Consider the following 15,229-nt stretch of genomic DNA (forward strand, 5'->3'; position numbering starts at 1 on the left):
GATTATGAATCATCATATGAAACAAACCAATTAATTAAAAATGCATTTTGCAAAACTTTTGGGGGGGCGAGGGGGGTTGAGGAGAACTGTTTGTATTATCAGAATAACTCATCAGTAACACACATTATTACTCAACAACTGTGAGCAGTTAGTTTGAAAAAAAAAAAAAAATTTTATATAAGATCGTTTGCCTATTTTTAAAAACTTAGAAAAAGTTATGTAGCCAGATATTACTTTCAGAAATTAGTTAACAATAAAATGACAATACTGAAAAACATTAAATAATATGATACAATAAGTTGATGTACTGGAAATTCCACAGGTAAATGACTGACATTTCTAAAGCAAAAAGGTGAGCATCTTGTCAGATTCCACACAAAATAAACCTTATTTTAAAAATATTTTCTCCTAGTTTAATTTTTGATTTTAAGCTTAATGTAATGCCGTAGTTGAATTTCGAAAATATTTTTGGTAGATTTTTTAAAATATTTTAAAATCATAGTAACTGATAGACTTAAAACATTCTACATGTCTGTCAGTTACCATGTTTTTAACTCCTTTTTTTAATCATCTAAAAGCATACAGTAGACTCCCGATTATCCGCGAGCGGTTTATCCACGGGGCGGATTATTCGCGAATCAATCAACAATCACGAACATGTATTTTCGCAGTAAAAAGCCAATACCAATGGCTGTTTTTTTTTTTTTTTTTTTTTTTTGAAAAATTGTAAATTTACACTCAGTTGTTTTTGCTTGATTGATTGATTTGATTTAATTTTATTATTATTATTATTATTTTTGTGAGTTCATCGTACATACACTTGTTTGTTATTGATGTTAAGTTTGGTTGTGCAAAAATACAAAACATTTGTACTGTACTCTATATATATTTTCACTGTTTGCAGAAAGTGTTATGCATCAATACAGTTAAGAATTTGAGATAGGACAATTTTTACCTGATTTGTCCCCAATTTTAGTCCTTTTGCGGTTATCTGCGATTTTTATTATCTGCGGCACTTGTGCCACCCAATTCCGCGGATAATCTGGAGTTTACTGTATTTTGTTAATTCAGTTACAACATTAAATTCAGCTCAAAAAGAAAAGTTAAATAGAGGAAAATAGTTTTAAAATACAGTAGAACTCCAATTATCTTAACCAATTTGGGAAAACCAGTGTGGGAAATAAGTATTTCATTTTGAAGAGCAATAGGGCAATTCCACGAAAAGTTGTCCAGACACATCAAAAAAAATCACATAATATAGAAACAAATCAGATTTTTTGGAGAAATATCTGCTCTTTTTTATTTCAGCATCAATTTTGAGTTTAAAATATTTTTATGTCAGATTTTAGCCTTAATTGATAACATTTAGACAAAGTCAAAAAAAAAAAAACATTGTTAGTGAAAGAAATGTACGAGCCATTTTTTACTACTAAATCAATTTCTTTTTTGGAAAAACTATTAAATATCATGACCACCCCTTAGGGGGGCAAAAGTACCCCTATGTGAATTGAGCATCAAAAGACTTAAATTTGGCAAATATCCGATGAAACTGAACTTAAATAAGGAAAAACTCCAAGGGCGGGGAGGGGATTCAACCCAACTCCCTGCCCTTGGGGAGTTCCCCTCCACCACCCCCCATCCCCGAACAAAAATCTCCATGCGAGTTCTTGAGCACCAAAGAACCTAAGTCTGCAATTTGGCAAAGATAAAACTATGGATTTTTTTTTTGGAGATCCCCCTCAACTGCAGCACACGGTCACACACGTAACGCTAATAAAATATTTTTATTGCTATTGTACGAGCTTTAGAAAAAAAATATTTGAGAAATACTTACTTAGTATACTTAGACACATGCACAAAAAATACTGTTCATTTACCTTTTAAAACTTCACAGAAAATTACAAAATAATATGAGGTATAGATTATTTTCAAATTTTCCGAGTCACACATTAAAATGCCTAAATGAGCTGCATTTAAAATTTAGCAAAAAAATTTAGAATTGCCCTATGAAGAAAAAACTGTCACTTAAAAACTCTTATTCATCTTCTGTTAATTTAGAAGAAACTATTCCAAAATATTTTAAAAATATATTGGTTTTTATTGTTATTTGTAATGAAATGGTGTCAAAAATTCACACAAGTAAAGCTGGAATGGCCCAATACTGCTTCTTCAATTCTGATATTGAGGAGCAATGCTGTAAAATTGAGGAATAGTTTTACAACATTTGCTGAACTACATTTTCAACAAGAAAACAAAGTTTAAAAAAATGTAATATTTAATGTGTACATTTAAAAAGTTTTGAACAATGACTTAAGTTACAAACTTTTATTACTTATCTTTTACAAAAATCGAAAGAACTTTGTGCCTATGGGTGGTTCTACAAATATAAAAATCTTTAGGCGTGACAATTTCAAAAAATTAAATTTATAAAATTTAAATCATTACCACCCTATTCATTAATAAAAATAGTCATCTAAAATCATTATGTGCCTACACTGCATCGATATTTAGTTTTGTCATTCACATTTTTAAAATATTTTTTTATTTTAATTTTTTTCTAGCATTGCAAAATTTTCTATGCAATTTATGATAATGAATCATGTTTCATACCTTTTCAATCGCGAACTGGGATGGGATAGATTTTCTTCTAAAATTCTGAAAGCGATTTGAATAGTTGACGTTCAGATAATTAGAGTTCTTCGGCAATTTATATTTTGAGTTGAATGAGAGAAAATTCTCATGGTTTAGCTTCGAAAATGTCAGTCAGTTATCGGTGGAATTGCCTATACATGACACATAGCTTCAAAAATTTAATGAAAAAGTGAATTATGCTTCATGAAAAAAACCTTAACTTTAGAACAGTCTGAATAATCATTTTTTCAAAATGCTGCTTTTATCATCTAATAAGTGTAAGAAATCTGGAACATAAGAAATCAGGAACATAAGAATTTTCCTTGAAATTTTGATTATTATTGTTTTTGATGCTTATATATTACAAGGAAAACTTCATAACAAATTGGTTAAAAATTAAAATAAAACTTATATTGTATTTGTATATTGAAAAAATAATCAATTCATGCATTTATAACTTGAAAAAATCAACATACCCTTTTTTGTAGTGGTAAAGTACTTTGCATCAGTCATGATTTATGTAACAATTGGCCAATTCTGAAAAATAAAACCATAATGGTAAAGTTATACTGAAGATAGATCATGAAATTTAAAATAATGCATTTGAACCATAAACAGATTAACACTCTCTTACTCATTGCAAAGTTGATAAGATATTCAAGTTCAAATTTTGGAACCATATATACAGTTCTCGAAAAAAAATATTTTAACATTTTTGTGGTCATGGGACTGTTTAAAGGTTAAATTTACATATAAATCAAAATGAATATTTTATTTTTCATTGTTAATAGTAATAAATATTTCAATAACTATTTAACAGGCACCTCTCTTCTTCTTGGTATCAAAGTTGATGCAATTTTCATCAAAAATTTTGTTTCAGTGATTAAATAAACCTTACAAAGTTTCTCCTTTAAACAGTGTCTTATCATTTTCCCAGAACTTCATAATGCTACATACAAACTCTGGATCGGTGAGTTGCACTACTGTTTTTCGGGACAATGCTATGAATTAAGTACAAAGAACGAGTTTTAAAAAATTGGTACAGGCACTGAAACAATCCTGGGAAATTCAGGACGCATGGTCACCTTAAGAATTACCAACCTCCAAAAAGTAAAACTTAACTTAATTCCTTTTTTAACTAAAAATCTTTTTATTTATTTCTTAAATTTAAAGAAAAAGTCTTTCAACTTTTTCCTACATAAAGATGGTATTTAGCCCCAGAATTAACTACTTGCTCATAGAGATTAGTTCAACATTGCATTCCATGATTTTCTATATGAACCATTATACAAGGTTTGACCAGTTGGATGGGGCCTTGATCCAACAACTCCCAGAAGAATTGATTTGGATTGGGAACTTGGAGGACATTGTAACCATAAACATATTTAATGCACCCCAGTCACCATTAAAGCACATGGATGATCTTTGACTGGCTGGCATCGAACTCAGGATCCTCCAGTTATGAGTTTGACATTATACCAATCAGGTCCCTACAGTCCTGATTAGTTCAACGGCAGATTAGTCCACTTTTTGAATTTTTATTTCATCAAAAAATTAAATCAGCAGCTTGATTTTCTACCACAAGATTCATTAAATATTTCTCATTATCCCAGTTTTTTTTTTTTTTTTTTTTTGGAAAGATTTTGCCCAGATATTGCTTTCCTAGTGCAAGTAGAGAAATCAAAATGAGGGGACCTTTTGTAAAAAATTTTTTGGAGAAGATTGACACTTATTTTGTGGCTAATCAAGAGTAAGTAAAGAGCATTGGTGAGAGGTGCATGTGACGTATTCATGATTTCCCTCTGTGGCAAACAGTCAATCGCTCTTTATCGCCCATTTTGAATTGTTTGGCATGGGCTTCAAATTGTAGTTTAAACAGAAATATTAGCACAGCAAGGATGCAGTTTCTGTTGAAGATCAGTGGCAGTTGGCAGTTTAATGAGGGAATTTAGACTAAATGATCATACTGTCGTGTGCAGGTAAACGGCAGTATCTGCAGAAATGAGTTTGAGATATTTGAAGAAACGCATTTTGGATTCAATACTAACTATGGGGAAAGGTTGGAATTAGACGTCTTTTTCGCGCCTTTTTTCAGCGGAAACCAAATAAACGAGCTTGTACAATAAAGATAATGTAAAATAGATGACAAAAATGCAAAAAAATGAAAAATGAAAAATTTGCAGTTACTGCCCTTTACCTGCACACGGCAGTATACACAAGGTTTTTTTCAGTCCTTCTCAGATTAAGAGAGTGGCCATTTGTATGTGTGTGTGTCGGGGGGGGGGGGGCAGTTTGATGAGGTTCGTCTGTAAATGAAAAAATTTCAGCAGATGAAAAATCTTGCAACTGGGAAGCAAATCTCAAATATTGCCCAGAGCAGGGTTCATACTCAATTTCAGAAATAAAATGATTGAAGGAGTTTTGAAGGAGTGAAATGAGATTTTGAAAGAGTACTAATAGAATGTCACTAAATGAGGTCACTTTTTTTTTTCAACATATTTCACCCTCTCGCCCTTTTACCACAAAGTGGCGCACTTCACCTGGCTCTTCTTGTCACATGTCATATTTTTACAAACATATTGTTACAATAACTGTGTGATTTCACTTTTTGTCACCCTCTCTCTCCTCATCACAATTTCACAAACCCATTTCCTCCTCAAGGTATGGCATCAATTGTGGATGACCCTTTTTAGCCTACTTTCCCAGTAAAAGTCAGAAAAAAGCATGAAAGAAGGCTTAATGCATCTTGAAAATATTACAAAAAACAAAAAAAAGTTAAAAATAAAAAAGAATTAAATAAATATCAAAAATTAAAAATTGGAGAGTAGGGTATTGAAATGGGAGAAAACGTCTGTCCCCTCTCCCCAATAACTTTTGAGTGAAGAGTCCAATTCGAACAATTTTTTTTTGTTTGAAAGATCTCGGCGAGGACACCTCATTCCTATATTTCACTTTTTGATTTGAAATATTCTTTGTACAATTTTGAACAGTTCAAAAAAACTTAACATTAGTGCCTACAGAGAAATTCGGGGCAATTCCGAACTTAGAGGCGAATTTACTTCAAACAAGCTTCGTAGAAAAAAGCTTTTGATGAAAAACTTGAAGTATATAAAATATCTTTTTGATTTCTACAATTTTTCTTTAAATTTTGAACAGTTCAAATATCTTAACATTAGCGCCTACGGGGAAACTGAAAGTCAATGTAGATTCCGTACTTGAAGGCAGCTTTACTTCAAACAAATTTTAATGGAAATAGCTCTTGACGACAAACTCCAGACCAGACTCCAACTCCTGCGACTGACAATTAGTCGGACTCCGACTCCCCAACTTTGACTCCACAGCTATGGTTTCAACTGTGAAATAATTATTGTTAACATGACTTGTTTTTATTTCCACACTACAGTTTTAATTTAGGTATTCCGTTTTCGGCGGATAAACTCAAAGTCATTTATGTTTCTACATAAAGATAAGATATGCGCAGACTATTTTTTTTTGTTTTTTTTGACAATGAAAATTATTTTTTAAGGGTACATTTTATTCTTTTTTATTTTGGTAAGAGCATTAGTTCATTTAAAAAATTATTTTTTGCAACAGGGGAAATAGAAGCTTTTTTTTTTTGATATGATGTATTTATTTTAAACTATCTACTCCCTTGCTCATTACCACCTCTTCCAGTAAGCTGTTCCAAGGTTCCACTACCCTGCTATAATAATAATTTTTCCTAATATCAGACCCCGAAGTGGTTTTTTGGGGGTGGGGGGGGGGAAGTAGGAAATAAGGAATCAAAAATTAAAAAAAAGTAGGAAAAATAGGAAAAAAATCACTTCAAGAAATAGGAAAAAATAGGAGGATTTAGGACTGAACACGTCAAGAGTAAACAAATTTAGCGTAAACTTTATTTCTAATGTAAAATAAACTAACAGTATTTTTGATTTAAAACTGTCCCAAAAATAAACTAATAGTACTTTTGAAGTATTAAAGGGATTTAACGAAAGACCAAGTCGTAAAAACAAAACGAAAGAATCACGCTTACAATTTTCAGTATGAAAAATAAACTGGTGGAAACAAAGATACTAAATACAGAAATATGAAAATAAAATCCAAACAAAAAAACACCTTTCAACAATAAAGTAATAAAAATTTTAAGTGTGAAAGAATAAAATGTTCTTCATTTAAGGTTTTACATTGCCTTTCTGTTTAAATAGAGCTATATTTCCCTTGTAATCATCTATACGAAAAATTGGTGAATAAGAAATTCGGCTTTCCCCGCACTCTTTGAACAGTCTTCCGTTTACTTTAATTAAATCTTCTAATTGACCGGTAAGTAATATATAATTGCATCAGAATGTGCCGGTAACCATTTCTTTATTGTTTCGTTAAAACAGTAGGACTGAAGTCGGGGCGATAAAAAGAAAAGTCGATAGTAAACGCAGCAATGGTAAAAAAGTCACTTACGAAAATTTAACTTTTAAACACGCAGACGCCGCGGCATTCCTTCCAAAAATTACTGTAGTCAATCAATGAAAAGTTCTGGATCTGCATGGGTTTTTTTTTTTTTTCTTTGCTTTTCAAAATTGAAACATGTAGAAAATTATCGGTGCGGCATCATAAAAATAAGAATCAATGCACAATTAGAAGTGCTATACTAAAGAAAGAAAAAGTAGGAAAAAAAAGGAAAAAGTAGGAAAATAAGGAGAGGGCTCTAAAAAATAGGAAAAATAGGAACTCTTCGGGGTCTGTAATATCGATGTTAGCCTGAGATTTAAATAGCTTAAAACAATGACCCCTTATTCTGTTTTCAGTGCTAAACATCAGCTCCGTAACATCTTTCATTTTAATAAATTTAAACAACTGAATCATGTCCCCTAGGTCTCTTCTTTGCTCAAGACTGTACATTTTTAGCCTTCTAAGCCTGGAATCATAGTCTAAATGAGAAAGTCCACTTATTAGCCTTGTAGCCCGCCTTTGAACCCTTTCCAATACATTAATATCTTTCTTAAGATAAGAGACCAAAACTGAACAACATACTCCAAATGAGGTCTTACCAAACTTCTATATAAGGGCAGGAGAACTTCTTTAGATTTGTTTGAAATAGATCTATTGATAAACCCAAGCATCTTATTGGCTTTGTTACTAGCTATGCTGCACTCTGTTGGCTGAACTTTAAATCCTGACTTATTAAGACGCCCAGATCAGTAACTTTTTCTGCCTGAGTAATGACTGAACCTTCCAAATAATAACTTGTACACTTATTTCCACGCCCTAAATGTAACACTTACATTTCCCAACATTAACAACCATACCGCATTTATCAGCCCACTCCCTAATATGATCTAGATCCTCTTGCCGCTGATTTGCTTGTTCTTCATTTTCTACACTCCCCATAACTTTGACATCATCAGCAAAACAATTCATGTTCCCAGAAATATTTTTATAAATATTGTTCATAAAAACAATGAACAAAACAGGCCCTAACACTGATCCTTGAGGAACCCCGCTTAAAACCCCACTCCAATTAGAATAATTTCCCCTAACAACTACCCCTTGGTTCCTTCCGGTCAGCCAGTTTTTTACCCAACTGAAAGTTTTTCCTCCTATTCCTACATCAGCTAATTTGCTAAGTAGAGCAACACGTGGTCCTTATTGAAAACTTTTTGAAAATCAATGTAAACAACATCTACAGGCTTCTTATTATCCAAAGTCATGGTAACTGTCATAGAAATGTAATAAATTAGTTGCACAAGATTTACCTTTCCTGAAACCGTACTGAAAACTAGTCAATAGATTATTAGTCTCTAAAAAATTTACTATCTTAATTTTTATCAATGTTTCAAAAATTTTGCAAACCACCGAAGTTAGACTCACAGGTCTATAATTTCTCGCACTCCCTTTAGACCCTTAAGACTTAGAAACTTATACAAATACAAAAGTGACGACCAGCAACAGGCTCTGGGCCCAGCTAGAAATAAGTTTCTGAAAAACAGGTTGCATTTAACAAAATAAGCATCAAGTAATGATAACAACAATTACTGATTTGCATTTTTTCTTTCCTTTTCTGTATTTTTCCATTTCATTGAGAAAAGAGTAAAATATTTTGAAATTTTATATGTGCTCTAGCCCACGAGAACGATTTTACTTTGTAGTATGATCTGCGGCCCGCGAGAAGAAAATGTTGGGGGCCACTCTTATAAACAAATTATATTACATGCACTTTTTATGTAGATAGCTCAGTTTCACCATTTTAATAACTTAATCATATACAGAAAACTCACTACAAAAAGTAACTTCAACAAATTATAGCTTTTTATCTATACATCTTATGAAGAAATGTTTGGACAAAATTTATAGGTAATAATGGGGGAAGTTTAAAACCTAACCAAGTTTGAATCTGGTGATAAACCCTAAAAAGATGTTGACAAGTGGCGCCTGAAGTTGGTGGAAGTTTTGCTAAATCAAAATTTGACTTTAGGGACATTCTTACTATTACTTGCTTATACACAAGTTTTTATTCAAACTTGGGTAGGTTTTAAACTTCCAGCAGAAGAATGAGGTTAGCAATATACTTCAAGCAACTGACTGACACCTAAGCCCATAACAATTACTCCAGCGCCAGATGAACTTTTTCTACAAATAATCTTGCAACTGTAAAACATTGTGTGTTACAAACTGTAGCTGTCGTAAAGGTGGGTTCGATTGCACGTCCATTTGTGGACATTAGTGGAATGCACTGTAACAATATTTTTGGACCAAACATTATTCTGTTGAGTATCAGCGACACAAACGAACCATAAACTTTTGTAACAAAATATTGCATTTTCGTTGTAAAACCTTAAAGTGAACGTAATTACATTGATGCTCCATTTCAACTAAATGACTATTGCAGATCATCATTGTATTATTATCCATATATTCAAGCATTTCTTCCCAAGACATAATGATAAAAAGCTGCAGTTTGTTGAATTTATTTTTTGTAGTGAGTTTTCTCTATGTGATTAACTTAGTAAAACGGTGAAACTAAGTTATCAACATAAAAAGCGTATGTAACATAATTTGACTATAACAGTGGTCCCCAATCTTTCTCTTCCCATAAGGGAAGACTAAAATTGTTCTCGCGCAGGCTGAAGCACATATAAAATTTCAAAATGTTTTACTCTTTTCTAAATGACATGGGAAAATACGAAAAAGGAATTAAAATTGCAAATAAATTATTCTTATCATTACTTGGTGCTGCTTTTGTTAAATGCAACCTCCTTTTCATAAACCAATTTCTAAATATTTAGCTCTAAATTTGGAACATTGTCAGAAAACGTACTCGTTGAGTTATAACATTTCACAAAACAGCGGGCCACGTGGATCAGCTTCGCGGGCCAAATGTGGCCTGCGTGCCATAGGTTGGGCACCACTGGTTTATAAGATTGTTAGGAATGCAAAAAAAAGAACTCCCCAGTAACATCATTAGTTTTTGAGCTGTAAGCGTATAATCATAGTAATGCTCTTGCAATGATTCGTAAGGGTTGGGGGGGGGGAGCAAGAGGGGGGGTCCGGACTTTGTGTTTTTTTACTACAGTCGAACCTCGTTATCACGACACCTTTGGGACTGTCAACAAAGTGTCGACATAGCCGGAGCGACGTCATAACCGGAATATTTAAAAATTCATAATTAAACATTAGTTAACATTAAAATTAGATTTAATGAAGAAAATAGTAGTATCTATATATACATTTCAAATTAGATTTAACTAATGTAAATTTGAATTATTGGTAGATATGACATAAATATTATTTTCTTAAAAAAATCTTCACTTATTATTATTATTTTTGTGTAACTAAAAACTTTTCTAACTAAATAACTTTTCAATAGCATTTTTAACACTCCTCTTTTCCACGAAAGTATCAGCAAGAAAGAAACGAATTCAAGACTCTCCACCTGCTTTGAATTCCTTTCTATTGTCCCTCTTGTCAAAGTACCTTTCAGAACTTATCTACTCGCCCCCCACCACTCTTGAGGTGTCATGCCTGGTCAAACCTCTTGCAGAGTCCGAAGTTCCTACAACAAACATTTCCTGATGTTTTCATTATTTTACAGAAAATTTAACAATTGCAAAGAAATATTTGATCCAGTCGGCGCTGTTCGAAGTGTCGTCGTAACCGGAGGTGCACCAAAAAGACTGTCGTAAAAACCGGAGTTACTTAACGTTAAAATTATGTGGCTTAGGTTCGGGACTCTGAAAAAGTGACGTGACATCCGGAGTGTCGTGAAATCCGGGTGTCGCGATAACGAGGTTTGACTGTATATACTTTATGTGCTAATATCCTGCAAAAATTCAGCTTTCCCTAAATTAGTTGCGACATGAAACCTTTATTGACTGCTAATATACCTGCAATTCTGATAACTTTTTGTGCATAACCTGATGTTTGGTATAAAATATAACTACAGAATGGTAAACATCATTTGCACTTAAAAATGTTCGAGTAAAACCCAAAACTATTAGAAAATACTGATTTGTCAAAAAAAAATCCAAGTTAAAGATAGCGTTGGGTGCCATGGATTCCCAGTTTGCTCACAGGAGTAAAATTGAAATGTTAAAATACGAATCGGCTAGAAAATTAATTGTTCCAAAACTCTGAAAACCATTCAACTTCAAGAAAAGATACGCTCTGCCCTACATATAGCATTTTCCTAACTGCAATTTAATTACTTATGAAGTGAAAAATTTTTACAAATGAAAATTCTAAGCTTTTGGCACAGTTGTTCTGAACAAAAGCTAAGAAAAAAAAAGGCTCACATATGCAATGGAAACCAATTTCCCACAAAATTTCAACAGTGAATTAGAAATGCCGATTGTCCTAATTAGATGAACTAATCCTTAGAACACAAGTATTCCCTAGCAATAGAAATTGAACAAAATAAGGCGAAAAACAAAACAATTCAAAGGACATGTTAATTACTAAAAGAAGTACAAGTTCAATTAAATAAATTTCTTAGTAAGTAATCACATTATAAGCACACAGAAATACACAAGTTGAGTGCTCATACCTACTAATCAATTCACAAGCTATGACTTGAAGGTAAGTAAAGGAACGAAATTTTGAGAAATATTTGAAAAACCAAGTACAGAATATATAATTTAAAGGAACTTCCAATTATTCAAACTACTCACTAATCGTTTAAATTCCCTTTGCTGTCAAGTCAACACTGTCGGTCAATCGTTTTTTCACTGTTCACGCCTTCTTATCTGACAGAAGTTGTAGTCATTCTGAAATTTTACAATCGGTTTTTACATCTGAGAAAGTGATTAAGTAATTTAATTGGAAGTAAGAAAAGCCTAAATATGGAACGAAAAACACGATTTTGATTGTTTTTACGATTCAATTTCAACTTCAAAAATGTTTCATTAATATTTTAGGTAAATGTTTGGCATCACTATTTGCTTGAATGGCGGATGTTTTGTTTTTCCTTTCTGATGTCAAAGTCGCGAAAATTTGAACTAGCTTATATTTGGAATTCGTTTATGTGATTGCAAATATTTGGGTAACTTTTTAAAAAATTTCTGCTTTTCTGAAGCGTCACGTTACCAAAATATGTTTCATTTAATGAGCTTTGTAGAAAATAAGTCTTAGTAATAATAATTATTAGTTGTGGTATTGTACCACAAAGGCTTTCATAACATATTGTTATCTTAAAGTATTCTCTTTTTGAAGGTGGACCATGGCTCTGAATGAAACTCTGAAGAAGAAAAGGGAATTGTTCTTCAATAATTTGTTGCTACTTGGGTTTGACACCCAGTCAATGGAGACACAATATAGGATCAAATTTCACAAGTGATTCTAATAGTTTATTACTTTTTTCTGTACTGTTTTAGTTGTTAATTAGGGCTGATTTTAGATTAAAAAGGCAGCCAGGGGAATTTTGAAAGAGAAAAGATTCTCAAAGCAAATATTTGGTGTTGAATTTTCCATTAGCAGCTGTACTAAACACAAAATTGGTTTCTTGCATCTTGATATTGAAACAATATTGTTTAGTGAAATCTTAGTTTTAGAATTTTTTTTTTTTTTTTTTTTTTTTTATATACATATTCTAATCAGAATCTACTCTACCAGCAGTTCTCAACCTGGGGGTGTTGAAGAGTTTCAAGGGAGGCATGGGTGTATGAAAGATTGAATAGCTTATTGTTAACTTATATAGAAGTTTGGTAAGACCTCCTTTGAAGTATGCTGTACAGTTTTGGTCTCCTTATCTCAAGAAAGATATTTCTTTTTTGGAAAAGGTTCAAAGAAGGGCTACTGGACTAGTAAGGGGACTTTCATATTTAAATTACGATGCCAGACTTAAAAGTCTTAACATGTGTAGCCTGGAGTGAAAGATAGTCTAACCTTTTGGTGCAAGATCCTCTCAGCCAGCCTTTTGCCATGTTTCTTTAAACTGATGAAAGGAAGAGTGATTGTTAAGAATTTCTTTTTATTATTTCTAACTACAGTAAAACCTCTCAATAAGGGACACTAAGGGGACCAGACATTTTGTCCCTTAAATAGAGGTGTCCCTTATTCGGAGGTAGATGAATTGATGCATGCCGTGTAATTAGTAGTATAATATCACCAGTGGCGTAGCGAGAAAATATCCTTGGGGGGGGGGTGTTAATTTTTTCTGAAGTTTAAAGTAAAGCTATGCCCTTGAGTTTATATACACACACACACACACACATATATATATATATATATATATATTAATATTACGTTTATAAATTAAACAATTAAACAACAAAGGACATTATAAACGAATTTTCTTCTTTGAAAATACCTTGATCAATACTGCCATCATAAGAAAGAAAGCCCTCATCACACGAAATCTTCTCTTTTTCAGTGCTCCTTCCATTGCGTTCCTGAGGAGGGGTTGCAAAAAATGACGTTAAGGTTTTTTACTGCTCATTACTATATTTATTACGAAGCGAAACAACTCTAACTGCAGTCTTGCTACACTAATGGATAGAACTAAGGTTGTCAAGTGGTCAAGTTCTGCAGTAGCTGCAGAAGTTTAGTTGAAGCGGAGTGATACATTCATTCAGAAAGCAAAAAAAAAAAAAAAAAAGCTCCGAAATAGTAGCATTGTCCTCAAATCTGAGGGGCCAGTGGAAGAAAGGGAGAAATGCGTTCCAGGAATAGGTTGCAAAGGACAGTCGTCCGCACGCTTTTTCTCGGAAGAAAAGCAGTGGGGCAATTTTTAGTGGGAGGCATGTCGGGCGAGTTTTGGTTAAAAGGTCATTCAAGTTAAAAGCCTTTCCGCTGTTTCCTGGTTTGGTGTGGAGATGATAGAAACGTGGAAGAAAAATCCTAGAATACTGGTCAAATTAGATCTGCAGCTACTGCTCACCTCAAGAGGATAATTGAATTTAAAAAAAATAAATAAATAAAAACAGGTTCGACTGAAAAAAATTTGGGGGGCTCATGGGGGGGGTTCTAACCCCCCTATCCCCCCCATGGCTACGCCACTGAATATCACAATAAACATTAATTATTAACACTTAAGATTAAATACTGAAAATGTCTCATTATGTTAAATAAAATTCATAATTATTCAAATTTCTAAGTTTATATTATTTTATTAATTAAAATTTAATAAAAATTCTTGTAATGGCAAAGTTTTGTATCATACAGAAATAATTTTGAAGTAATTCATTACATGTATTTGCTTTATGTTATGTAATTTACAATGTAATACTATGTGAATTACAATTTATGTTCAAATTTTTAAAGTTTTATAAGCAAAGCTAATTTGTTGCTCTGCACTCTTCGTCGGCCCTGAACCTACTTGAATAAATTGTTGAGAGGGCAAATTATGCATGTTAATTTCAGCAAGTTTTTTTTACAATACATTACTTGTTTCCTTGAAAGATGTTTTTATCAAACTTACCTCAATTAATTTTTACAGAAAACATGAATCTTGTATCTCAGTAAATTTACTATTTCTTAAGCGTTTATACATTATTTTTTGCTTTGTGACTGTCCCTTAATTAGAGGTAAATACATGAAAGTCCCTATTCAAAGGGACTGGGACCAGAAAAAATGTCCATTAAATAGAGGTGTCCCTTAATGGAGGTTCTACTGTATTTTCTTATTTCTCCTCATTTGAACTCTGCCTAAATATTAGGCTTGCTAGACGTCCTGGCTTGACCGCAACAGTCCCTGTTTTCAGGCAAAATCCCAGTGTCCCGGCCGGTTTACTTCACGTCCCGGAAAATAAATTTAATTCAACGACCAAAAAAATCTAAAATTGATTCATTGTGAAGGATTTTTTTGGATAATTACTTTGTCATTTGAAACATAGACTTGTAAAACTAATATTGAATCAGCTTGTGAGAATTTTTACTACAAGAAAGACTTTTTAAAAAAAGTCTTAGCGAATGAAAAATACATGTAATATTGATCAAGTCTCTATTCCTCATTCAAAGTATTTCTTCTCACTAAAGTAACTAATAAATATTTACCTGTAAGAAATAAAACATTTAAATTTATCTGCTTGTGTCATTTATTATTACCCCTGGTTTAGGCTCATAATTAGTATTTATTCATAACATTGTCAATGAACTACCCTCTAAAAAAC

The 15,229-nt window shown here is 32.5% G+C and overlaps 1 protein-coding gene across 2 annotated transcripts in view; it reads right to left on the reverse strand.

Annotated features, from left to right (window-relative positions):
• Positions 1–11,869, reverse strand: part of LOC129224686 (AP-1 complex subunit beta-1-like) — a 50,650-nt gene extending 38,781 nt beyond the window's left edge. Inside the window, exons 1-2 of one of the 2 annotated variants that reach the window (XM_054859232.1) lie at positions 11,793–11,869; positions 3,108–3,168 (exon numbers count right to left, since the gene is read on the reverse strand). In XM_054859232.1, the coding sequence (XP_054715207.1) occupies positions 3,108–3,144 (37 nt within the window). In that variant the 5' untranslated portion in view covers positions 3,145–3,168; positions 11,793–11,869. Of the gene's footprint in view, positions 1–3,107; positions 3,169–11,668 lie in introns of both variants that reach the window. The other variant, XM_054859231.1, reaches the window with a different exon arrangement.
• Positions 11,870–15,229: the final 3,360 nt, after the last annotated feature.

This window comes from Uloborus diversus, chromosome 6 (assembly GCF_026930045.1).
Source record: "Uloborus diversus isolate 005 chromosome 6, Udiv.v.3.1, whole genome shotgun sequence".
Taxonomy (NCBI): Eukaryota; Metazoa; Arthropoda; class Arachnida; order Araneae; family Uloboridae; genus Uloborus; species Uloborus diversus.